The following is a 26,186-nucleotide window of genomic DNA, read 5'->3' on the forward strand; positions in this document are numbered from 1 at the left end:
TATAGGCTTGAGGCTTCATATCTACTGGTAGGGTTACATATTTGGCTGTCTCTCCATGTATGCTTATATGTGTGCCTCTGCATGCCTGGTGTGAGCAAGCTTTTGTGTAATACATAATTGCAAATGCATTGGTAGAATTAGTAGGTGACTTTCTGTTGTTCCCTCTCCCTCTTCTCCATAAATGCTTCTATGTGCTAGTGTGTGCTCGGTTTGCATGTGCTTGTGTAATATGTTATTCGTAAGCAAAGATATACCTCTATCTATGTGTTCATGTGTCTATATGTACGTGTGCATGCATATAAACTGCATAATTGCAAATGCACTCTATTGTATTTTTCATGTATCTCTTTTTTTTTTCCTTGTTATCTTGAATTATTTGACTATCCACTCTCATCTGCATCCATAATCCCATCATTGTTCATTCATTCATTCCATAATAACGAAATTTTCTCTTGTGATCCTATATTATTAAATGGCTATTTGATCTTGTTGCCTAACCTCAACGGTTCCTATGGGCTTGACATTTCATTGGTTCATTCTTCATCTTCTTTTTTATTTGTCTTAAGGTTTTGCTATCACAGTCTTTTTTTGGTTATGGTCCCCTAAGTTTCACGTTGAAGATGTGTGCATTTTGTCATTCACATCTCATCTCAAAAGCATGAAACATGCTTTGTGTTTCCTGTCTCTTGATCCAGCAATTTCTTACTTTTATTTTATGCTCAACTTGTTCTAAGTTTCCAAGCAGGCCACCACAGACCATCTCGACAGTGGTGGTCAAGATGCATATTGGTGGATTTTATCATTAAATCCATGTCCTTAAATCCATCTGCATATCTTGCTCAAGATTGGTTTTCTTTTATCATATTTTTGTCTTTTATTAATATCATCTTCCACTTAACCTTGTGAGCTGACCTCATGATTTTCTTCTCTTGATATCACAGAGCTGCCTCCGACTATCCTATTTTGTGCTTGTAGACTTCACTTTTCCTTGTTTGTTCTGTTCTAATTAGGTTGCTCAAATTGGAGCTTTTCTGTTAGTGCAATTGAGGGCTTATGTAATTAACTGGACTTCAAAAATTGATCTGCTTCATCAAGTTGACTCCTGCCTATGGGGAATGATGTCAGGTTCTAGGAGGTGAAAGAAGGGATGCAGGCAAGCCATAGCTTGACCTATCTATACTCAATACTTGGTCCAACCAAACCACATGCGACCTAATCTAAGTTAGCTTAATATGCTACAACAAGAAACAACACAATCTTATCCAGCCAATCAAAAAGCTAAGGCAATCAAGATGAAACTTGGCTAGCTAGACTTGATTTTAGTTGATAACTTTGGTCACCAGCGTCCCAACCTTAAACAAACACTTGAATTTGATATACTGCATATAAAAAACACTCTCAGTGGAACAGTAGTTCATTAACCAGTGTTGCTGCTTTTCAGAGATACATTGGATCAAACAAGTCTCTAATGCACTTGTATTTTTGCCACCTATTCACTCATTTGTACTTGCTTGAGGCATTTGAATGAAGTTAGCATGTTTTTCTCTGTCTCCTTGAGATTTATGAGCAACTATTTTGTTCATATAAGCATCTCATGCTTTTTTCATTTAAGTTTTGCTTCAAACTGAATGATTTTTTTTACCATAATCCAAGAATCTTTCTTGCCAGCAACAATTTTTATCAGTGGCTTTCATTTTTGTACATTGCCTGCTTGCATGCTACTTGCATTATTTGCTTGCAGCTTTGCCTTGTTTTTCTGTACCTGATCTGTCAAGAGTAATTACAGAGAGGTCATTGATGTACAATGGCAATTACGTTGGATTGGACATTAGTTTTAAGGGAAAATTTTGGTTAAGCTGAGTTACTGTTCTTTCCCTTAATAGCATTAATATCAAGGTTTGCATCTTGGTACAATGTCAGTAAGCCCGGTACGGGGGTCGGTTCAGCGTATCGATACTCAATATGCCCCACATACCCTGTACTGGTTCGATATTGGTGTACCGTGATTGATGGAATTATATTGACAGATATTTGCTGTTATCCAGGATACTGATACTGCAGCGGCAATTGGGTCCAAGTCTTACAATACACTTGTTGGTGAGCTTGTTGCCTTCGAAGCAAGGAAATCTGAGGGTGAAAATAAGAGCGTGCAAGAAGAAGACTCCATTGATTTTGCTGCTGCAACAACTGCGACATTAGGAGTTCCGTCGCCATGCCTTTCAAGAGGTAGATCATTTGACGATCATCCAATCTCAACCTCTGTTGACCAAAGAAGAGGGAAAGGTGACATGGAAGAAGAAGAAGAGCTGATGAGAGCCTTGAACCTCTCTAGATCTGAAATGTCCACTCCAGTTAACGTTTCCATGTCTCCTGTTGCTGATTGGAGTAATCCATCTCCTAAACTAGAGGAAAGCACACATCAGTGTTCTGGATTGGGAACTCATGCTGATTCTTTGGGGGTACAAAATGGAGCTGAATCTGAAAAGTTGTATCAGTCAGACTCGTTTGCACCACAAGTATCCAATTCATCCAGTGACTGGAAGGATGATGTCACAGCAGAGGATGGGTCAACCAGGGCTGGTTCTGGATATAACACTGGTCAGTCAATCTCTGAAGGATCCACGAAACTTTTAATATCCAGTGACTCAAAGGAGACTGTAAGGACTGATATGTTAATGCAGAAAGTGGATCCACCTCTGCTATCTACCGAAGAAGATGGTTCTGACTGGTGCTGCACTAACAAAGACCTGATGATTGCTTCAGGAGAGGATCAATCTGCGAGACATGATAAGCCCACTGATAATCTGATTGATTGCAACTCTGCAGTTTTTTCTGATCCAATTGCCCATTGTTCTGATTTCCTTTCCTCAAATGGAAGAGAAGAGCTTTCTGATGTTTCTGAGGCTGTCAGTTCAAGCTTTGAAGGGAGTGAGCCCATATATGAAGGAGAAGAACGCATTCTTGAATCTGTACTTATGACACATGAAAACCAAGAGCCAGTCTATGAAGGTGAGGCAATTCTTGCTGAGCAGGCTGACAAAACAGAGGAGGATAACAGTCCTAAACATTTGAACGATGAGGTCACTCGGCACCAATGTAAAGGAGTCTTTTGTAGATTTTTATTTTCTGACCCTTTTTACTATATCTAAATAACCCTTGCATCTGATTTGATACTGTTGCAATCATTTGTTTCCAGGGCAACTGATAAAAAACTTTTTGGAAAATAATGCAAGCCAATTGACCATCTACGGGTACATGCTCATTACTATCTGGTCCAGTTGCTTTTGTTACTAAGATATTAATGTATGAAGAAAAGTTATATTCTTGTAAAGTTGTCTCTTGTTTCACAGCCTATTTTGCTTGCAAGAGGGGCTTAAAGAAAGAGAACTTTGTGTGTTTTTCCGTAATAATCATTTCAGCTCTATGTTTAAGGTACAATCAAGCACTTATAATTCTTTATTTCTTGCTTTTACTTGTAAGAGTTCTCTTTGTTTTAGTGATATAGTGAACAGGATGGGTATTTAGTAGTTCAACTTGTTTAGTCAAACCTTACAATTTTGATTTTTTTTTTTTGTAGTTCAATGGTGAACTCTATCTCTTGGCTACTGATCAAGGTTATATTAACCAACCTGATTTGGTGTGGGAAAAGTTAAATGAGGTATGCTATATATTTTTGGTATTTGGGTATCTGGGCCCAAGAATTTAGTATGCATTTTCTTTTTCAATGAGAAGTCAGAAGACTAACTTTGGTTTATTTACAATTGTCGCCTTGGTAGTTATTGTTTTAAATTTTCTTTTAATTTAAATTGTAATGTTCTGTAAGAAGAAGCATGTTCTTGATTTGTTCTCTTGAAATGTTCACAAAAGGTAAATGGAGATACTGTTTTTATGACCGGTAACTTCATGGAATTTAAGGCCGAAAATCAAGTCAATGACTCATGGAATGAACAGAATGCCATGACCAGTACTGCTGTATGTATTTTCCTACTACAAATCAAGATCGATTTAGTTTTCTTTTTAGTTTTACAATCAATGAACAAAATGGAATTGATAAATTTTTTTTATGCAGGATTATTTAGCTTCTCTTGAAAGTTCATCTCCATCAAGTTCAACTATAAAGTATGTCTGTTATACTAACTAATTTACTTTTGAATATAGTGTATTTGAGTCACATAGTCAAGTAAGATACAAATTTGAAGAGCATTCTATATATATAGCATGTTGACTCCATTAGTTTATTATTGTGTTTATCAAATTATCAAATTCTGTGGTGTATCACTATATCTTATAGGAGTAATCATGAAAGGCTGTATTTTCCTGTTGTATGCTTTGTATCACTGAAATTTAAGCTCTCATAAAAACTAGTTTATGTCCGAAACTAATTTATAGAAAACCATATCTATTATGGTTGACCATGTAACATTTATCTGGGATCAGTTTGTTGAAATGCTAGTAAAGGCTAAACTCATAAACAAAGCAAGCAACTTTGATCCTTGCTCACAATTTGAGGCACTGAAGTTCCCCTTTCGTTTGACCACCCCATGCAGATGCCTTGTCATCATAGGAGATTTGTTTTTTAATTTTTTGGTTTTAAATTTGATGTACTGCCATAATTTCTTCTTTACTATTTAGTCTTGTAACTGGGGCATCATTAGCTTTATTTTTGCTAAATTGACAATATGCATAGTTCTGTAGCATATAATATCTCATTATTATTGAATCTGTGGACACCATGCTTTCTGTTTTATATGATATCATCATAATTATTGGGTTTGAAACAATACCCTGTAATGTGAAAACGATACCCAAGCTCCTCCTTTGATATGGTGGTTTTTCCTAAGGTTAGCTGAACTAGTATCAGGATTCGTACTACCAATTCATACTAGTTCGGTACCATATCGACACGGTACACTGAAACCAGCACACCATTTTTTATTTTTTTAAATTTTTTTAAGATTTAATAAAAAATAATTATTTTTTATTTTTTGAATGATTTTAAGTCTTTTGATGTTTCTTGATGTTTTATTACCCTAGTACACCCCAAATGATGCTTCTTGACATTTTGGAGTAATTTCTTGAATGATGCTTGTTTTTGAGGGGAGAGCTATCTTACCATGTTTTAGGTTGGATCCTCCTTTAATCGTTGAAATCACCAATTTTTTGGCGAAATAGGGGTGGGGGGGTTTGAAAAGGAAAATGAGCCTTCTCAGGCCTCTCTATTATTGGAAGAGGAGGAAGGGGGGGGGGGTTCCTACTCCAAATTGCCCGATTCAGAGTGGTTCACGCCATTTTCTGAAAATACTAGCCGAATCATGCCAGTTCCGTGCTAGTTCGGTATAGTATGGGGTGAATTGGGCGGTTCGGCCTGGTTTGGCAGACCATGCTTTTACCCCTTCTTTATGAGAATCCAGTATCCACTAGATCAATATTTCCATGTCCGAATGAGTTACCAAATATGGAATGGGCTGCATGGGAAGTTGATACCCATTGCCACCTTCGAATTCCTAGTCTATGATTATAATAAACATACTTTAAATTCATTAGAAATAAACATATTTTAAATTCATTATTAACATCTATTATTTTTAAATTTAATTTGTAGATAAGAAGTTCAAAGTTTGCACATACACTTATATTGTTATATAACTTTAAGTTTAGCCTAATTTTTCTTATTCTAAATATAAAATTTCCTATTATTTATAAGTTCTATTTTATGAAATTTAATTATTATTTGTGCTAGTTTGAGTGCCTTTATCATTACTATACAAAAAAAATTATTGGAAATTAGTTTTCAACTCTCTTACTTAATTTTCTATGTATTTAATTTTAATGTTAATTTTACTAGAGAAAACTTTAAAAACTTTTGGTGCCTTCTTTTTCTTTAAATATGTAGATCCAAACCTAATTAAGAACATATTGAAATTGTTCTCTTTTGGGTACATTTTTCATGAAGTTGAACATAGTAATTTTGGGGAATAATTTGGGTACTTCGAAGTCCTTGCCCAAAACTCTTTGATAAGTTGTAATTAATTTAAACAACTATTTTTTAGATAGTACTGTGATTTTTATCTAAACTGCTATTTTTTAAAACAAAATATAGTTCATTATACAGATCCAGAATGGTTCATGGCAGCCTGTCCCATACACATTAAACTTGTATGGACTTGTTTATGGTCGCACTACTCTACGGTTCCTTATACTTGGGTTGTTAAATATGGTACCATATGATAGTCCGCAATGGTTCATCAAAATTTGAGAACAACTTATTCCTGATATAAGGGTTTTAATGTACAAGCACATCAAGCTGTGGAAAATCTACAATAGCACCAATTTTATTATTGAGTAGTAATTTAGATTTTATTTTTTATATTCACTGAATTTTTCAAACTTACACTTTCAAATTGATTTAGAGGGTTCAAAGTCTGGTCATTTTAGTTGATTCACTTGCATAATAATTTATGAGCTCAGCCTATGTGAAATTTCTAATTAAATGTTCTATTGCAGTTATATATATTTTAGTTCTAATATATAGAATTAAATGCTTGATTTGACTTTGGAAAGAAATTCCTTATTTTCCCTTGTCTCTGTCTTATAATTTTCCTTTATTCATCCCTCTACAGTTTGTTATTTTCAAGATCTGAAATGGTCAGATATGTTAATACAAGCGGTCTTTTCCCTCCTTGCTTCCCCCTCTTTCCTTATCATATCTGTTGATTTTCATCTTCTAGATGTTTTCTGCATTAGAAATGAGACAGATCTGAAACGAAATTTGATTCGAAGCTGTATTTCATTCTTTTGGTTGTTCCTTATGCATCCAGTTATCCATTGCTGTCAGCTTCCCCAAACAGCTAGCGGCCTAAAAACATTGAATCTATCTCCATGCAATCTATTCGAATTCTTTTGGTTCAAATCTAATGTACTGCATTTATGGACATAAGACCTAAGAAAACCTAGAAATCTGATGTACTGCATTTATGGACATAAGACCTAAGAAAACCTAGAAACCCTATGAATCCTCTCCACTGCAAGATTATGGAACCTTGATACATTTGTCATGCTCATTGCTAGGTGTGCCTTCAGTGCTTAGATCTCCTTAAGGGCTATTATTCAAAACATGTCCATTCTTGAAGATGGGTAATAATTAACGATTTTATATCCTTTGATTGTGTTCAAAATATTCTGGACCTATCTTTGCTATAGGAACCAAAGCATTTACCTTGGCCACTACAACTGTAGTTAGATTCTGCTCCTGTTATGTAGTTCAGTATCGACATTCCATAATCTTGCTGCTCTCGGTTCCCCATTTTGATACTAAATCCAAACTCAAGATCGAAAAATGGAGTGCAACCATCACTAACATAATCATCATGAAATCCATTATCATATGCATCGCCACAACCATTATTGTTAGCCCCATCAAACCCAGCTTCATTGCAAGCCATGTTCCTCATTGAGTTGCTTTGGACTAAAATTCTTCAGTATGTTCTGCAAGCGGGAGCAAGTATTTGTAAATCCTGTTTATGTTGTTTTTAGCATACTCGGAGAAAAGCTGGAATGTTATGAACAGAAACATGAGATGGGATATGAAAATTGCCTTCCCTATAGGATATCTTTGTAAATTTGTTATATAGATCTGCTGGAGAAGTTTGTCTGCAAAGTTACTGGGGCACCCCTAGTATTTATTCTTGTGTAGATGTTTTGGTAGTTAACCAATTAATGCTTGTTAAAGGTCAAGTAAAGGGCTAATGATGACCTGTACACTTGTAAAATTACAAAGTGAACCCTCGTCTTTAGGTACATGATAATAAATATAAAGGGTGTCTAGAAAATTTCACCGCCATCTGCAAACCTATCAAATATGTCTCATGCATATTACTGTAAACCTCATTAGTGACAATCATAGTTGGGCTATGGATACAATAGTGGTCAACTTCCTAGATCCAATGCACCTGGTGTTCTTGGGGCCAAGCAAACCAACCTTCTATTATCAAATACTGCCAAGGCCGCAAACTTTAAACCATTCCATGGTAGGCTCGACCGCCTTAGAACAGATTGAGGCATAATCTACCTTGGATTCAGACTTTGTGATAGATGCATGCCGCACATATACCATGTGCCTTCTGACTGTTACGGGTTAAGATGTATATATTGATTGTTGTTTTGCCAATTGCATATTTTCTATATCAATGGTTGGTTTCTTTGGTCTTAATGCTACTCCCTGCTACTACCTGTGATCTCTCTCTCTCTCTCAACTTAAACAGAATGATCTTGATATTAGCTTTTTGCCTTTCTTTTTTATAATCCTCCTGTGATTATTATCGGGCAGTTCTGACCTGCAACTGGCGATTGCGCTTCAACAACAGGAGTTTGAACAACAGCCTCCATGCCAGCAACAACAGCATCCACAACAGCCACCTGTTACTGTTCGTCCAAGGCTTGTCACAGGTCCTCAGGTAGATGCCTTCTCTCACATCATCTGGTGTTTTATGCTTTCAATTGAAATATCAAAAATTCATTTGCAAATTACATATGTGCTCTTTTTTGGTAGTTTGTGTTGATGAGATTTGTTCTGTTTGATTTTGAACTTGCTAGGCCTAGTTGTGATTCTTTTGGATGTCTTGAGGCATCATTTTGGGAGGTTACATATCTTTGAGTACAAGTTGTGACCACATTTTGAACAATTAAGTGAGAAATGATTTGAAGCATAATTCTTTCATGTTCCATCATCTTCCAAGCCCTAATGAGAGATCAGATCTCTTAACCTTTAGTAGGAACTGTTCTTTTTCCCCTGAAATATGCATTTTAAACTTAATTTACTTTAGATTGGACTAGTCTTCGGCAACCCCAATGGTGTGTTTGAGCATGTTTGATTTTATATATTGATGATGTGACGAGGTTTGTTCGAATTTCTCCTTTTTTTCATACAGTTTGCCTAGTTTAAGTGAAAATTCACATCATAATTTTCAAATCAGACCTTCTAAGGTTAACGGTTCTTTAAAAAAGTTGCCTCACTAACATAATTAGGAAGTAGCTGATGTTCATGGTTGGTGTCTCGTAGTCTGTGTTGTTGAAGTGGGAAATAGTACTTGGTGTGATTGTTATACTAGGAGATGCCAAATGATGATATTTGGGCCAGTCACTTTTGAGTTTTATATAATATCATATAATTTTTTATATTATCAAAAGCTATATACTCAGAGTTAAATTTAATATATATTTTTTTGTTATCTAAATTGTAACACCTTTTGTCCTATTATAGATGATACCAAACATTAGTCTGACATCATGAGACATCTATGTGTAATCATGGTGCATATGCTTGCAATTTAAGTCAAGAATCACCTAGATTGAGTCAAATTAGCCAAGAACCTATTGAGAACTTAGTATGGCTTGGATCGTCTGCTAGACTAATTTCATATCTGAGTAGTTAAATTTTGAATTAGTTAATGCATTAGCGAGTTTTTAAGCATTGTTCCACTCTTGACTATATTTTCTTTGAAAAGAAAATAATGGGGACTGGTAGATAATAGCATGAGTCCTTTTACATTTATCTTTTTGGCAAGATCCCTTCTGAATCAAGGAATCAAGTCTTAAAATGCAAAATTTTTTATATCCCCTCTAATATCTGAACTCTTTTTTTTTTCCTTTTTTGCCTCATCTTATAATGATGACAAACTGCCGTGTGGGCAAAAGCAGTCAATTTAAGTAGATTAGCCATCTAGGCATTTTTTTTTCATTTGGTTTTTCATGATGGTAAGTTGCATCAGTACGAGTATACAGAAGAGTGTTATTCTTTTTTGATTATTATATTGGAGTTCCACCCACTGTGTCAGAATTTGCTGATCTAAGTCACAACTCAGCTGAGTTAAATCAGACTGGCAAAAACCTGGTTCATCGGCTGGACATCATTACTTTTTGATGGATCAATAGATTTTGCAAGTCTATGGTGCATGGGTCTCCTTGAACATTTAGTCATGCTTCATATAGCACCATCAATTTTTTTTTAATTATATTCACGTAGAAAATCCTTTTTCATAAGATTTCCACTAAAGTATTCCTTGTCGTGCACTCAGATATCCATGTAAAAGTGATGTGGCTTAGCTTTGCAGAAGTGATATATTCCGGTTTTATCTTATATTGACAATTTAACACTCTTTTGAGTTTTTTGATTAGGAAGAATAAAGATCATGGTTAGAGATTGCATTTATTTTTAGATCCCTTATTTTGGATTATGTGAACATTCATATAAAGTATGTTGGAAATATTTATAATGATCAGATAATAATAGTTGAACACTAGTCAATCAAATAATGATTATGGATGATTGGAAGTCAACTAGCTTGAGTTTTTATGACCTCTTTACCAACTCTGTTCCGAGTTGGGTTTTGATCTATCATTCTACTTTGCAGTTAAAAACTCCATGTCCAAATGATGTTCTGGATCCGGAAGATGAATGGTTTTTACATAACATTTTGAATCATATCATGGAGACAATGTTGTTCATATAGAAAAATAAGTGTTTTCTTTGTATCTTAACAGGCACCCAGGAACTCCAGTGCTTCACAAAAGAGTGAATCAAGAGCCAAGGATAAGTGCGTTGTGATGTGAGAAACACATACGTTGTAAATGATTGTGTACACCAGTGAAATGTATTACAAACTTCAAGTTCAGTTCTAGTGTAAATAAGACATCATGGAAATGTTTCTAATAAGGGTCCAAATCTATAATGCATTTTACACGAAAATCTTTCTCAAAATTAGGTGAATTCTCGACCTTTGCATACGCCTGTTCGGCATGCAACACTGTAAGACAACCACAATGCATGCAGCATCTTTTCGCTCCACAGCTCAACTTTACAGCTCTTCAAATTGGAAGCTATAACCATTCAATGTAACAAAAAAACTGACTTGAATGGTCAGCTACCGGAGAGATTCCAGGAGGGGGTTCCATGGTCATCTCTTTGATAAACGCACCATGCAAGTTCTGATAAATAATCATGGTTACAACTCCATCAGACCATCAACTCTCATGCTTCATGCAAGCAGCAACAATGGCTATCAGTAGTGGGTTCTTCTTGAGGCACGTCATGAAATCATCTCTACTGACAAGGCCATCGTTGTCAACGTCAAGTATATGGAATAGATGTTCCAACTGCAAAGAAAAAAAAAATCAGTAACCACTAAGTGGTAAAAAAGGCATTTAGGTGAAACCAAAGACTAGTTTCTCCAAAGGCATTAGCTAGTTTCATGCAGATTTAGATATAAATGCAGTGATAGCCAGGAATTTTTGTTGGCACTGTTATATTAGTTCTCCGAGTAAGGTATGCTCACGTTTTCACTTGTGCTGGGTAAAATTGATTGAATGATGTCTCCGAGCTACATCAAAGAGGCAGCTGGATTAGTGAGATTATAAACGTTCAATCTAAAAGGTTGCTACTGGAATAGAGCTTGTTACCCTTCTTTCAGAAATTTGATCTGTATTCATCTCTCTGCAGTTATTAAAAGCTGTTTCACAGGCTCTCCAAAATAATGGCTGCTTCCTGATTTGTGCTGATCCGATCAAGAACTGCACGTTATGCCATATACAGTATTGCAGTCATTTACCATATTTTAAGCTACTAACTAAATAAGAAAGACCTACCAGTAAAAGGTAAATTGGAAGATACAGATGTTTAACTATATGTGACCTGACAAATGCAGTACTACAAATAGAAAGATTTTAGTTAAAAAGGAACCAAATAATCATATTCTAAAGCCAAAATAGCTGAAAACCAAGTTCTCCTATATTTACTGTATACTAAGACCATCTCAGTTTCAGTTACTGAAGTAACAGAAAGCAAGAGATGCAACAGATAAAAATCAGTACTCAAATTTGTGTGGGCAAACTAGCAATAGGTTGACTACAAGAGTTTGATGCAAATGACCTATCCCTGCTTATATTAATTGATAAGCATTAGCATTTCTAAAATCATTGTAGTAATCATAGTCACCTTCCATTAAAAAGTAACTTTTGGAAATCTACTTTGGCATTAAACGTAAATCCATAAACACAATTGGAAATTGCTTGTGTCAGAGACCGTTATGTAATCCTAGGATCCTGGTTGACATTTTTTTCCATATTTTCTTCAAGGACGCTTATATCGGGTTCTGCAGGAGTTCTGCCCCTTGGGTAGGAAGTGGTGAGCAGCCCGTAAGAGCAATGGTTGTCAATGGTGTGGAAAACCTCCAGACGCCTACATTCTCCACAACAAAAAAATATAGTCAGCCAACCATATGAACTAAAGAGATTTCCTACAACCTCCTTATCATCATCCGCTTCTTCAGGCCATCAATCAACTTTAATGCTCCCGCAGTACTGCTCCTACTTCCTCTGTACTTTATATCTTCAGACCTTAACAAATAACCTTCAAATATTTTAACACTGGCAACAGAATAAAACTCGTAGGGTAGATAACAACTGCAACAATTTTGATGGCAGTATGGCAGCAGAAAAATCCACATCTGGCGCAACAGTTCTCACCAGAGCCAGCAGAAAGAGCCAGCGCTTGACTAAAGTTTAGTCAAATAATTAATTTTCTAACTTAAAATTTTAAATGTTATGATGCTTGCCCGTCAAAGCCAACATCATTATGAAGTACGATAACTGTTCAAAACTTGAATTGAATATGAGAAGTTTGACAACTGCTATTGGAAGATTTAACTTTTCCTCTATATGTATTTAATTGGAAGGGATTATGATAGGGAGCAAAATCTTTTGACATGCTTGGATTTTATTTGAAAGATGAATGAAAGGTTAGACAATGTAAATCTTTTCTTTCTTCTGTACAGTTACGCTTTTACCATGTTTAATATGATAACGAGGAAATGAATTATACATTGAGCTTACTAATAGCTTGTTAACTTGAATTGAATGGATAACAGAAACATTTGACGATGTAAATCTTCTGTTCTCTTCCATATAAAAAAGTTATTTTACCATGTTAAATATGATGACGAGAAAAATGAAATATATGTTGAAGTTACCAGTACATATTATGGGAAACTATTTCATGAGTAAATCCATCAAAGGGCAAGTTATAATATATAAGGAACATATCAGAAGCAACCCAAAATTAACTCATTATGTGGTTTAAACTTGCAGCTTCCCACAACCTTTTAAGAAACTTCTAGACACCTACAGAATACAACTATGAAGAAAATTAACAATATTACCTGACGAAATGTAATAGCTCCCTCCTTTTCCACATCAAAATAGCCAAATATCTGAAGAGAGAAAAAAAAAACTTTGGCTTTAAACCAGACTTGTGCGGAAGCAGACAATAGTAGAACGATTGATAGAGAAGAAATATATAAAGGTATGCATGTAAATTTATACAAACTAATCAACTAAATTTTTATAGCAGAAATATATAGATCATATAATGCCAAGAATTGTTCTGCACCTGAAATGATTAATAACATTATGATTCTTGTAGAATCTATGCTATAGCAAATAGCATGAGTTGAGGTCTTTGGGTCTGCCATTCAAGTTTACAGATGAGCTGGCCTAGGTGGAATCTCTCTCTCTCTCTCTCTGCACCCCCCCCCCCCCTCTCCACTCGCGTCCCACCCCCCCTTCCCCCCCCGCCCCCCCCCCCCCCCCCCCCCCCCCCCCCCAAAAAAAAAACACAAAAATATGTAACCGCTGCTCATCCTAATCCCCTCTTCAAACTATCTTAACTGCAATTGCTCTCCCCACCTCTCCAGCCAATTTAGTACGACAAGTCTTAGCAGTCACAACTACTTTCCTAATCTCATTCTTTCACCTAGGTATAAAAAAATTATGTTTTGTACTTACTGGAATTTATTCCTTTTACCTTTTGGACTGTGCACCGCAAGTGCCAATAGACTAACATGCAAATAGTTATATAGTATGCACACATACAATGTCTGATTGGCCATGAAGATGCATTCTTATCTCATCATGATCTGGATCCATGGGACCTTAATTCAAATTGGCATTTGCAATACCCCTTCCCGTCAACATTCTGGGGCACAACTTAAGAGAGGAATGCTAATAAACAAAAGGATGTTCTATTTTTCATGTATTCTTTCTATAATGTTAGAATATAATCCACTTCTCTAGGCTACATTATTTTGCTAGGTGTCATATCCTAAGCATTAACATAGTTTGCTAAATAGTAGATCAAGCAAGTGTTTCAACCATTAAACTCTTAATTGCCAATGATAATTGTAATAAAAATTTTAAAATACAATTGTTTAGTATAATATCCTGATAAGATTTAATCTACAGAAACTGTAGTTGCAAAATGTGAAACAAGTCTTGCATGCATCATGTCAGCTTTGACAGTGCTTGGGGATGGTGGGGACTAAAGGACCAGGGGCAGAATGGGTTTGAGTTGGGCTTCAGCAGCGAATGGGAAAGGGGTGGACAGTAAAAGTTGGGCTGGTGAAAAGAGTTGGCAATGGGGATGGGTTTGGAAAAGCAAGAAAGCAATGTTGAATGAGGGTTGTGAGAGGGGGAGGCTTACATGAGATGCGTTTGACCAACACCAAGGCGACTAGTTTAGGCATTAAGGATGGCATCATGATTGATGATGTGGGTGTTATTGTGGTGGTCAAAGACATGATGGTGGAGACGGAAGATTGGATGGCCAGTGGCCAGAGGTACAAGGATGTTATGGTAGCATCAGCATAGCATTGCTTGATGGTAATAGGAGTGAGGAAGACAAAGTTGGGGATCACAATTGTGAGGTAAGGAAAAGGTGGGAGGCATGGAGACTGTCTGGTTCACTGTGATTTACTCCCCAGTGGTCCATTTGTCTAGTATCTTAGAAATTCAATGAGAATATTGAAGCAAAATACACAGAAAATTGCATTGCAAATCAACAAAACCTCTATCTCTGTCCCTGCTTTTCCATCTTTGCCTCTAATATATACCATGTGCCGCCAATGTCACAATCCATTCCAATAGCATAGCCAACATTTCTCATTCTGGCATCAAATCATCGACAATCTCATCAACCAGCCCCCTCTCAAGCTCTTCATCAAGATTTTTAATTATATTATATTATATTATATTATAATATTTATTTATTTTGGGAGGGATGTTTGGCATCACCAAAGTCAATGTGTCATGTGCAAGTCTTGTTTGGCTTGGTTCTATTTATAAATAAAGGATTAAATGATACTCAAAAAATGCTTGTGAGAGGCTATGCCATCATAATTTAAATGTTGGAATCTCCACCTCTCTTTGTTTAACTTCAACTCCATGATGTCCCAAAGCAACTGCACAACGTCTATTCTAAAGCTGACACCATTAGGTTGGGAAGATGCATCATAAGTGGAAGAAGTGAATATGTTGTGATGGCAAATAGGTTTACATAGAGAGAACAAGGACAAAAAAAGAGTACAGTGAAAGGCCAAAGAAGTAGATCCACTTGTCTATCCATACCCACCTGCTCACCCTCCCCTTATTTTTCACCTGCTCTCTCTCTCTCACACACACACATGCACGCACCAATGCACACGCTCATACACACGTTCATTTCCTAGTTTCTTTATTTTCTTATTTCTATTTTCTACTTACTGGTTTTCTATTTTTCAATTTCTGTTTTATTTCCTGATTTGTTGTGTTTTTTCGTTTTTTTTCATTTCTCTGCTGTTTGTTTTCTGTTTTACAAAATAAATTATCTCTTTGCATTGTTTTTTATCTAGTTTTCTGTATTATGTTTTGTTTCCCTTTTTCTCTCTCTGATTCAGGTTTCCTTTCTCTTCTACTACTTTCTTTCACTGATTACAAAATTCTTGTATTTCTATTTCGTTATTTTTAAATTCCGTTTTTAGTCTATTATGTTTAGATCAATGCCACCCAACAAATATACTAAATTCTGTCGTTTGACCTACAAAACTATAATATTTTAAATTCATTTATTGTTAATATTTGTGTGGTTTGAAACTTCAAATTCTGCTTTCATTTATGTTTTCACTTTATTATGCTTATAAAAATTGTCGTTTGCTTTAATTAGTACTATCTAGTTCCATTTCTGTTATTTTTATTTTAAATTACGTTCACAATTGGATTTTTAATCAATAATTTTATCAGTTTATGCATTTTCTCTGCTATCCTCTGCTTTGTACCATTTGTTCGTTTGAATTGAACGTCCTTTGATCTAACTATTGATTGCATCTCCAATTTATGTTTTCTATATATTACCATAATCTACGGATCTATTAGGGATGACAATGGAAAGTTCAGCCACTCAGAAACCGGATTTGAAGAAGCAACCTAACTTTGAATGCCAGCAAGTGTCCGATCCAGAAGTAGTTCCATTTTGCAAGGCTGGGAAGTTGAAGTGAACTACTGCGAATGACATGTGCCAAAGGAGGAGATAAAATGTAGCAATTTATTGGCTGTTTTTCTCCCCTTTCAGCAGGCATCAATGTGCCAATCCATCTGCTGGTATTTTCAGTGGGCATAAATAATATTTAGTTGTGCTCATTTACACAGATTTGAATGTATGGTTGAAGCTATTAGACAATAGTGTTCAAACGTGAAAACATCAAGTTATCATGGACAAAGTGTCCAACTCCTCAAAAATAGAGATCTTATATGGAGGACTCCATGAAAGCGACATGGATGCCCTTGCAAATCAAGATTCACCTTTGTTTGATGAGCACATAAATAAAAAGAATAGAACATAAATAAATTTGTCTAAGAGTTACATGCACGAAACATACTTATGTATCAACCAATGGTGCATCTTGTAAAAGAAAATTGTGGAGTTGCTCGAATTACTCAACAAAATGGTGGAATGTACTGGGGAAATGTTGATGTTCTAAAGGTAAATGATAATGAAGATAACTATATATTGGCTGGATAATAATTTTTGTAGTAGTTTCCATTTTAACAATTTTGTAGCATAGTTACATTCAAGTTTCAAATGCCAGTCTATGCCAGTCCATGTTGGCTGACATGCATTATGCTGGCTTGAAAAGGCCTTCAAAATGAGCTGGCATTGCACTGATTAATTATATTTTCAATATTTTTAACTAAACAAGAGGTATTAAGTCTCCTTTAAATTTTTTAATCTGGACATGGTAAGGGTTCGTTGGCAAAGCGCATGAATTTGCCAGCATGCCTACTGACATTAGCACTTAAATCCTTTATACCATCAATAATAGCACGTAACATTGCTTTCCTTTATGTTGGAGAAGTGCATTTTATTAGACTTAATATAAAGCACATATCATTGATGTCATGTTGGAAAACTTTGGGAAGGTTTTCAAATTAAGAGGGCCTTGAAGACAGTAATTACCCAACTGGCTTTATCTATCAATATTCTGGGGTTGTAAAATTATGAGGAAAATAGAGTTGACAATGGTGGATATTATTCATTTGCAATGTTAGTCCACACATTCAAATGCATTCACAAACAAAAAACAACTTATGAAGCATGTTCACCTTCTACAAGCGGTTGAGGAGTAGATGCAAGGGATGCAAAGGACACAGAATCATATTGAAAACTTTATTTGGAGCCACATTGTATATATTCTTAAGGTGATGGGCCCTCTTATTTTGGTTCTTCAACTCATTAATAATGCAAAGAAACCAGCTGTGGGAGTACTTATAGGAGGCCACAGATAGAAGCCTGGAAAGCTAAAAAGGTCACCAATAATCATATATAAGAATGAAGGGAAATACGAAGAAATCTTTATAATCATCAACTGCAAGATGGGACTATCAACTTCAACAACTTTGCATGTGGAAGATTACTATTTTAACCAAAAATTCTTTTATGAAGGCTCAAACTTCGAAGTTGGTTGAAGAAGTTACATGGACTATTAGTTTGCATTTTAAAATTAACTAACAATATTGAACAGGAAAAAGAATCACCAATATTGTTAATTTTAATAATAAAGAGGGTCATATTAGTATTCCATTGGCTGTAGGCAAGATCTTCAGCTATAAACATTGAAAGAAAGTTATTATGTTATGACTTCTTTTTTACATTATATATTATATAACTTGTTTGTTTACAGTCACACAACTGAAAGGAAGCATTTCTACAAAGGTCAGCTCCTAATTCACAGCAATTATTAATAAAGTTCTCAGTGGTGTATTGCCATTGACACCACCATACTAGAAGATATTGATGAAATTATTGATTGAGGACAGTTGTAATTTTTGGAAAATGTGCAGAAGGCGATTTGACATTTGATGATGATAGCTTGACATGGGGTGCACAACTGCAATGGAGTTGATGACCATAGACTAGATCTTAAGCAAAATCAAAGAAAAGACCCACTGATACAAGTTCACGACCAGATTAGAGGAGGAGGTTATAACTTAAAGGACACATATGAGAAGAATGAGGATTATCAATTTGGGGTTGATAAAGTAATGAGAGCTTGAGTGATAATTATGGTGATGATTTTTAAACGTACTCTAGGATATTTTATCACCTCCTTTTTGACAATGTTTTAAGTTTTTGGTGAAATGGATCAATTTCGGCTGACACCAATTTGAAACTGACCAGAATTTTCGGCTGGTTTTAGCTTCAACTAGTTCCAACCAGTTTTGCTGAAACATACTGAAACTGCTGTCTCTTTTTTTATTGTGGTAGGATTGCTAATAAAGCCTCTCCAGTCTCTAAACTGCTAATCTGATTATGAATAGACTTTAAGAAGATGTGTTCAAAAAAAAAATCTTTGCATATAATAAGCTTCAGACAACTTCTAATCTATCTTGCTGACCTAATACAATAATGCGTATGTTATTCTCATGTCTCTTGAGGAGATAATGGATGTTTCTGTCCTAAGTTTGAGGCATCAGTCCCTAAAACAGCCCGAATATTGATATATTTGAATAAAAGGTTGATGACTTGATGTAGCTTTTATGATTAAGTACTTGTAGTATCCAGTAAAAGAATGGTCATAGTTTGACATCGTAACAGAGTATAATTGTGGATGAAACTGTTTCATAACTAGATCTAAAGAAAGCAACAACATTACCTTGGTTCTTACACTCATCAACCATGCTCCAAGCTAGCAAGGTTCTGTCAATGCTATATTCAAGAATGGGTGAAATTCCAAATCCTTATCAAGAAACCTCTAGCTATTATTGTTCTTGTATTCTCTTTGACATATTTGAAAATGAGGTAAAAATTCTAAAAATTTCTCCCTTCTTCCACTTATATTTTAATATTTTGAGGCACCCACTTTTGAATGGTGAAATCAATAAACAGATAAATTGTATGCAAGGCTGCGCTCATATTAACCAAACAATATAAATTGTGATCCTGGATAACTCAAATATAACAAAATGATGTAAAATAACTTCCCATAGTTTCTTTTAATTTTCTCTTAATTTTTCTTTTCTTTTGAAACTTTGTGATTGTTTCAAACTGCAGCTCTAAAACTCGAAGCAAAACTACCAAAACCACAGGAACTGCTGAAATTGGTGAAACCAAACTCGACCCAAGGGGCCAAATCAGAAACTGAAGTTTGAATATTGCTTTTTCTTATTTTTTAAAACATTTCTTGGCCATTGATATTTGATTTTATCTTATAAAAGACACAGAGATATGATACCTAAACAATATCAACATGTATATGTTTGTTGGTTGAATAACTTAACTAGTGTTGATTGCTGAACGATGATTATGAGTTATGATAATAAATGCCTATACCAGTTATAAAATTGAAACTTAAATAGTTATTTTTCTTGATGTTTTATTGTTTTAAGGTAGATATGGATACTATTATTTTGAGAAGCATCAGTACTTCGTAAATGAGCACCTTGCTCTGTTTGGCACGCTCAAAGCCCTTGGAGATGTTGGGTCCTAGCATGAGCAGGCCTTTTATTTTTAGATAACCTAACTTTGGCATACCCCAAGCCAACCTAATGTTCTTCAGGCAGTTCTAGTACTGGAACTTCATGACGAGATCATATATTTTACCCTATGGTTTAGATCCTGATCCAGAATGGTATCTAGATCCAAGAGAAGAGCTAGTGAATTAAAATTTAAAATTCATCTAATCCAAACTTCAGATGGACTCTCAACCACTATGCAGGTAGATGCAAATAATTCTACACCTCCCTTTGACAAAAAGGAAGGGCGGGCTTCCTCCCTAACCTTTAGTGCTTGCTGCTGGCCTCTCATATCCTAACAAAAAAACCTGTCTGAAAACACTTTTCAAATATTGACCTGTCCCTTTTTTCACATGCTGATTTTCTACAAAGCTTAAAAGTCTGCCAGATTGTTATGTGACTTTAACTGATGGCCAACATAAGACATCTGTCCTTCAGCACTCTATTTATTTCATGTACTATACCCTTGGCTTTCCTATTATGTGCAATTAAACCTTTTGCGTGATTGTAAAGTGTATAAACCTTCTCTAGTGTAAATAGCAACATAAAATTCTGACAAGCATGCTAGAGCACATTATGTTATAGTAACTATTATCTATTGATCAGGGCAAGTCTCTTACAGTTGTTATTCCTGGAAAAGTAAATTGAACCACAACATTTAATACCTATTGTCATGAACTTTTACTGGCAATGAGCAGGACATAGAAGATTGCTAGCAGCATAATCTAATTAATGATAAACAGGCAAGAGATTATTTGCATAGAGAGCCTTGGTAAAGATTGTCAAGCATAAGGATGGAACAAAAAAAATATAGATGTAGCATTAGGTTCTAAAGTCTAAACTGATTTAATACAGAAAAGTACAATGATTAGGAATCAATTTTAGTGTACTAAGAAGCAAAAGGATTAACCAAACATTATAAACTCATAAAGAAGCCTAGGGGAGAGGGGAGGGGGAGAGAGAGCTAAAATCCTCAGAAAAGGAATTCAGCAACAGTAGAAACACATGCATTTTAAACAAATAAAGAAAATTTACAAGGTCAAAAAGAACATAAGAAGTATGTCTAACCTTCTCAAAAAGAGGACAAAGCCCCAACCCAAAAGCAGATAAAAAACCATGAATTTTAACGCGTCCGCTGCCACAATGAAATCATAGGATATGACAAAATCCTCATTTTCTTATAGCTTAAATGGAAAACAGGAACCAATAACAGTGACTCATATAATTATTAAAGTCACCAAGCTGAAGCTAAATCCATAATTAACATCATTATATATATGCCAGTTAAAACTCAAAAGGATTTAAAGATAAGCATCCACTGACAGAAAATGTAAATATATAAGCAGAAATCAAGTGCATCCAATGGATCCAAGTCATTCCCTCATAGTCAAAGTTCTTTTAGCATCTTCACGAATTATAAAATGACTATATCAAGCATATGTTGCTCCCCAGCCCCCAACCTGAAGGGCAATATCTTGGCTTCATAACTGTAACATGGAGGAGCAATTGAGTCTTGAGCTTGAATTGCATGAAGCACACACGCGCTTGCATGCATGCAAACACACAATAGCCTTTTTATTTTTTTTATTGCAGATGCCCTGACATCATAGACAACTTTCCTTTGTTTCATCCTCAACTAGTGCAATTTTTGTCCTGCTTTGCAGCTCACCTTATTCTATCTGGTTTTAACATGCAGCCCACTTATTCTTAATTTACCTTTCACTCATCATGTTTGCTTTGACCTTATTTATTCTCAAGATTTTAGACCGTACATGACTGCAGGGTTTATTGTTACCTAAAAGAATTTCCGTCGAGTCCTAATGGCATGCATCAATCACATTATGCCTAAAACATGCATGTGAAATTTTCTTGAGGCTACAACTAAAATCAAATAGTAGAAGGTCAAGGTACATGTATTTGATTAATGTTTAACTTAAGCATGTATTAATCAAATTTTTAACTCGAAGGATACAATTCTGATTTCACCCTTCAAATATAAAACAATTTTATTTTTCAAAAATGCACAATGAGTAAATTTCAAATGAATTTGTATTTTTCCTATTATAATATTGTTTGTCCTCTTATATAGTTTTTTGATCTTTTAAGTCATTTTAAATGGATTACAATTCATTCTATACATTGACTCACAGAAAGAAGTTTGGCGTATTACTGCAGGGTCTTATTCTGTGGTATGTAGATAAATATGTAGATATATTAAGAATATAAAGTTGCAGTATGGTATATATTTGAGCACTATAGAAGTTTAGTTTTCTACCACATCATAGATGGATATAGGCATATTCGAGCTGCTCTAACATCTGGTCAAGAACTTCTCTCACATCAATTTACTTATATCAAGGCTTCAGGTCAAGAGTTTTTTTTTTTTTTTCAAATAAGGATTTTACTTTTTTGAGGACACAAATATATAACTCCTTATATTCAAAATCAGTTCTCATTACATTTTACTCATGCAAATTTCTACTTGTACATGTGCAAAAGATAGACATGGATGAAAGACTTGTAATCAGTGCACGATATGTAGACACTAGACAGGTGGTTTATGCTTTACGAGATCTACAATACATATACATAGTTTTAAGATTATATGCTCAAAGATAAAGAATCTTTTACAGATTTAACACATGCTCAAAAGACCTTACAAAGGATACATGGTAACAAATTCTAGTAATAAAGCCCTTGGTTTCGTACTATTCTGGTGATGCTATCAAACATTAAAACCACAAAGGAAATTAGTTTCTGAAATCATGATTTTAACCTGAGATATGATGGAACTTACTTGGAATCTGGGTGCATAGAGAAAAACCGATCTAACAATTCCATGGCTTCTGATGTGCTTATGCTGAATGACTGCATAAGAACAAATATAAATTCATATTTCATGTAGTAGTGGCCGTAAGCATAAAAGAACAATCCTAATCCCATGTTATTTCAAATTTTCAATGTACAACCATATCAATAGAAAGAATACGTCATACCCTCGCCCTCTTGAGTTCTAAGCCAAGGGATCATATCTAGATAATTCAGTGTTCATGGACGGGAAAATATTCTCGAAAGTATCATGGTAATGTCACATATCCTTCATCTCAATGTGTGCCAGCACTCTACATAATTGTGCATAGGAACAACTAGGGACACTTATCCACCTGATAACTAGTTTTTGTGGAAGAGTCAACAGAGAATAAAAGAATATCTAGATTCTAGAGATTGCAACTATGCATCTAAGGATCATAGCAAGATACATTGTACCCTTAAAATAAGTGAATTAGAAGAGTTCATACTTTGTACATGCAAGACCAAATTGATGGGATAATGGCTTGTTGCTTAGGGTATCATGTATCCTCTAGTTTTGTATCACCAATAACGTAAGAATTACATCTTGCTTAAAGATCCTATAAACAAAAGAAATACTATTAAGTCCAAAAGAAAGCATGAAGCTTTAAATTCTTCAATGCATGTATGAGCCTAAGCTATGAGGTCTTCAGTGCTCTAATAATTACAGATAGCTATGATGTGAATTTGTGGCATGGAAAATAAATATCAATATTGTGTTAACACAGCATAGAGAAAAATGCCATGGTCAACTTCCACCAGAGGATTTAAGTCATCCTGAGGCTTGTTTGTTAATTGATAAAGTAATGTTTCTAGGTAAGATCTTTGCCGCATGTCTGCATTTCTGCTAGAGGGAAGCTGGAGAAATAGTTAGCTGTTTCTTTTACACATCTTTCAGAAGTCAGTCAAGGCTTCTGCATTAGTCAATTCAATTTTAAGAATATGGTTAGCTCCATTGGGAAATGGAAAGAAAAGTTAAGATTCAGCATTGATAAATGAAACACATCAAGCTCCTTGGTGGAGTATGATTTGTGTTTCAGTGCGCCAATTATCAGAACCACTAACATTTCCACCGCAGATCATGAAGTCCAGCTGAATAGTGATTGGGTCCAATGAAAACTTTGTTATCCACTCTGTGATGATTCAAATCCATACTCTAGCTAAGAATATAAAATAAAATTGATAACCAAAAGTTTTCTTAGTATTAGGTAAATAGGTCAGAACAGGGGCCATTGCCTGGTGGGATGGTAAAGGGCTTGTGTTGACAGGTGCAGGGTGCAAAAAAAAATACCGAAGCTTAGATCTATCCCCAGTTTGCCCCTCCCAAGACCCTGAATTATTGGGACCATAATTGGGTGATGTCATTAGGACAATAGTCAAAATAAATAGCTTTCTATAAGGTAAATGATCCCATATATAATTCCACAAAATATTTAGACTAGGGTGATCCTTATTATGAATAAATGATGTGAAAGGTTTCAAGTGCCATCTAAAAGTGGCTTAGCATGGTATCTTTGCTGCCCTACATATATAATGCCAAGCCAGTTATGGCACTAGGCACATACTTTACTAAGCTAGTTTCAAGGCTTCACACAAGTTGACATTTTACAGCTATTTATTTTTTCAAATATTCTAATTTGAAAAAAATATTAAGTTTCCAATCTCTTATTTCACTTAGTGCAACAAGTGTGCTGTTAGGAAATGGCAAAGCACATGCCAGCTAGTGGCCAGGACTCCTACTAGCATCGGCACTTAAATCTTGATGACATGGAAGCATATAGATATCAATTTCGGGGATTGAACACTCACGCTCTCGACCCATGCCATTTCTACCATATAATTTGATGTTGAGCATTTGTCCTGCACAGGAAGATCAAGAAAAATTAAGGAAAGAGTGACAACAAATAAATAGCATCTATAATTATCAATTTGATCAAGCTCAAAATGACTGGAGCATGATTAATTAATAGCATTGATCTTGAATAATATGATGGAGTCCTTAGAAATTTGAAATTAAAATTACTAGTGCAGGGTTTATATAGATATTCAAGTTCCTCAAAGGTTTTATGAAAAACACCTTTGCCAAAATCATGATTAGATTCTCATTTGTATGGAGATATATGTCAAATGTCTTAAAAAGGTTATAATTTCTTCTTTATTGGTCAAGTTATGAAGGATATGAAACCTATAAATCAAAATTTTTCCTAGTGTTTATGTGCAACAACCAAGTGCCCTTGGGAAGAAGACCACTTGGCAAAGATGCTGGTTGCACAACACAAAATATATATTAAAACAGACATGCATGGACTTGAGAAATATGTTACCATCATAATGGACTTTTCAAAGGGTCCAAAGTAGGCTGATGGTTCACAGAGAATTGCATGCATATTAGATATGTATTAATGCAAAACTTTCTTCAGCTATAGGATAGAGATATGCTAGACCCAAAAAGAAAGATGTGATTGAATGCTTATATAAAATCCATGTATGAGGGAGAAGAAATATGTGAGCAGTTTTTGAGGTGATAGTAATGACATATACGCTTGGGTGGCCTTCCACCATAACCACATATAAGTTCACACTAATCAAAAATTTGGTTGATGATATATTGTAATTGTAGAGAATAAAATAGAAATTGCTGGGTGAGAAAATGGGCAAATGCTGCGTAGATTGCAGTTCAAATCATCACAACCACAATGTCCACATGGTTTTTGGTCGAAAACATCAAATACTGGTGCAGCTTACAAATAAGTCTTATAATTTCCATTTCTACTGGATCATGTTGATGAAATATACCATGCCAGCAAGCCATCAGTCCAATCTAGAGGTATTCTACCTTTGTATTTAGTAGTGCCAGCCTATATATTAGTCTATAAACAAGCGTGGATTAAAATCATATGCATCAATACAAACAATATATAGTGTATTGGCTTGGGTCTGTATCATGCCAACCCATGCTGAACATTATTATTTCCATTTAAGATAGTTTGAAAATATTCTCTTTTCACCTTTTTATGGCTTTTATTTTCTTCCTTTCTTTTCAAATTGAAGAAGTGATATACAGATAAGGAACATGATGATGAAAGAAAAAATCATGTTCTACACTAGAACAAAGATTAGAAATTAACTCAACGCAATTTCTTGCATTACTAGAAGTATATAAGAATCTCACAATACCAACAACATGGACAACATCTACAGCGTGTTGTAACCTTGTAGGCAAGGTTCCATATTTCTTATAATTTCTATAAAAATTTTGAGCTTAATCATATAGCTGATGCGTCAAAACAATTTTATAATATTTTTCCTGACAAATTACTTGAAGCCATGTAATATACTTACTAAGACAGCCAAATAGATATTTAGGAAAAATTATGCTTATAAACTACTGCAAATTAGTTTAAAACTACATTCACTTGATTAAACTTTTGCTATATTCTAGTACATAAGACAATTTTGCTTAA

At 35.0% G+C, this 26,186-nt stretch overlaps 2 protein-coding genes across 12 annotated transcripts in view; one reads left to right on the top strand and one right to left on the bottom strand.

Moving 5' to 3' along the window:
• Positions 1–10,744, top strand: part of LOC103710635 (ubiquitin carboxyl-terminal hydrolase MINDY-1) — a 16,877-nt gene extending 6,133 nt beyond the window's left edge. The window contains exons 5-12 of one of the 9 annotated variants that reach the window (XM_039116405.1): positions 2,046–3,096; positions 3,197–3,251; positions 3,333–3,432; positions 3,578–3,658; positions 3,868–3,972; positions 4,070–4,119; positions 8,327–8,453; positions 10,540–10,744. In XM_039116405.1, the coding sequence (XP_038972333.1) occupies positions 2,046–3,096; positions 3,197–3,251; positions 3,333–3,432; positions 3,578–3,658; positions 3,868–3,972; positions 4,070–4,119; positions 8,327–8,453; positions 10,540–10,608 (1,638 nt within the window). In that variant the 3' untranslated portion in view covers positions 10,609–10,744. Of the gene's footprint in view, positions 1–2,045; positions 3,097–3,196; positions 3,252–3,332; positions 3,433–3,577; positions 3,659–3,867; positions 3,973–4,069; positions 4,120–8,326; positions 8,454–10,409 lie in introns of all 9 variants that reach the window. The other 8 variants (XM_039116406.1, XM_017843685.3, XM_039116404.1 and 5 more) reach the window with 8 other exon arrangements.
• Positions 10,610–26,186, bottom strand: part of LOC103710636 (lysophospholipid acyltransferase LPEAT2) — a 31,735-nt gene continuing 16,158 nt past the window's right edge. The window contains exons 8-15 of one of the 3 annotated variants that reach the window (XR_005507100.1): positions 24,532–24,582; positions 22,670–22,740; positions 20,941–21,007; positions 13,212–13,262; positions 12,077–12,232; positions 11,455–11,565; positions 11,331–11,375; positions 11,116–11,151 (exon numbers count right to left, since the gene is read on the bottom strand). Coding sequence is in view for 2 of the 3 variants with exons in the window: in XM_008796452.3 (XP_008794674.1) it covers positions 11,020–11,151; positions 11,331–11,375; positions 11,455–11,565; positions 13,212–13,262; positions 20,941–21,007; positions 22,670–22,740; positions 24,532–24,582 (528 nt within the window). In the remaining variant the exon portion in view is untranslated. The other 2 variants (XM_008796452.3, XM_039116410.1) reach the window with 2 other exon arrangements.

The sequence above is a fragment of the Phoenix dactylifera genome, unplaced genomic scaffold (assembly GCF_009389715.1).
Source record: "Phoenix dactylifera cultivar Barhee BC4 unplaced genomic scaffold, palm_55x_up_171113_PBpolish2nd_filt_p 000090F, whole genome shotgun sequence".
NCBI classification, from domain to species: domain Eukaryota; kingdom Viridiplantae; phylum Streptophyta; class Magnoliopsida; order Arecales; family Arecaceae; genus Phoenix; species Phoenix dactylifera.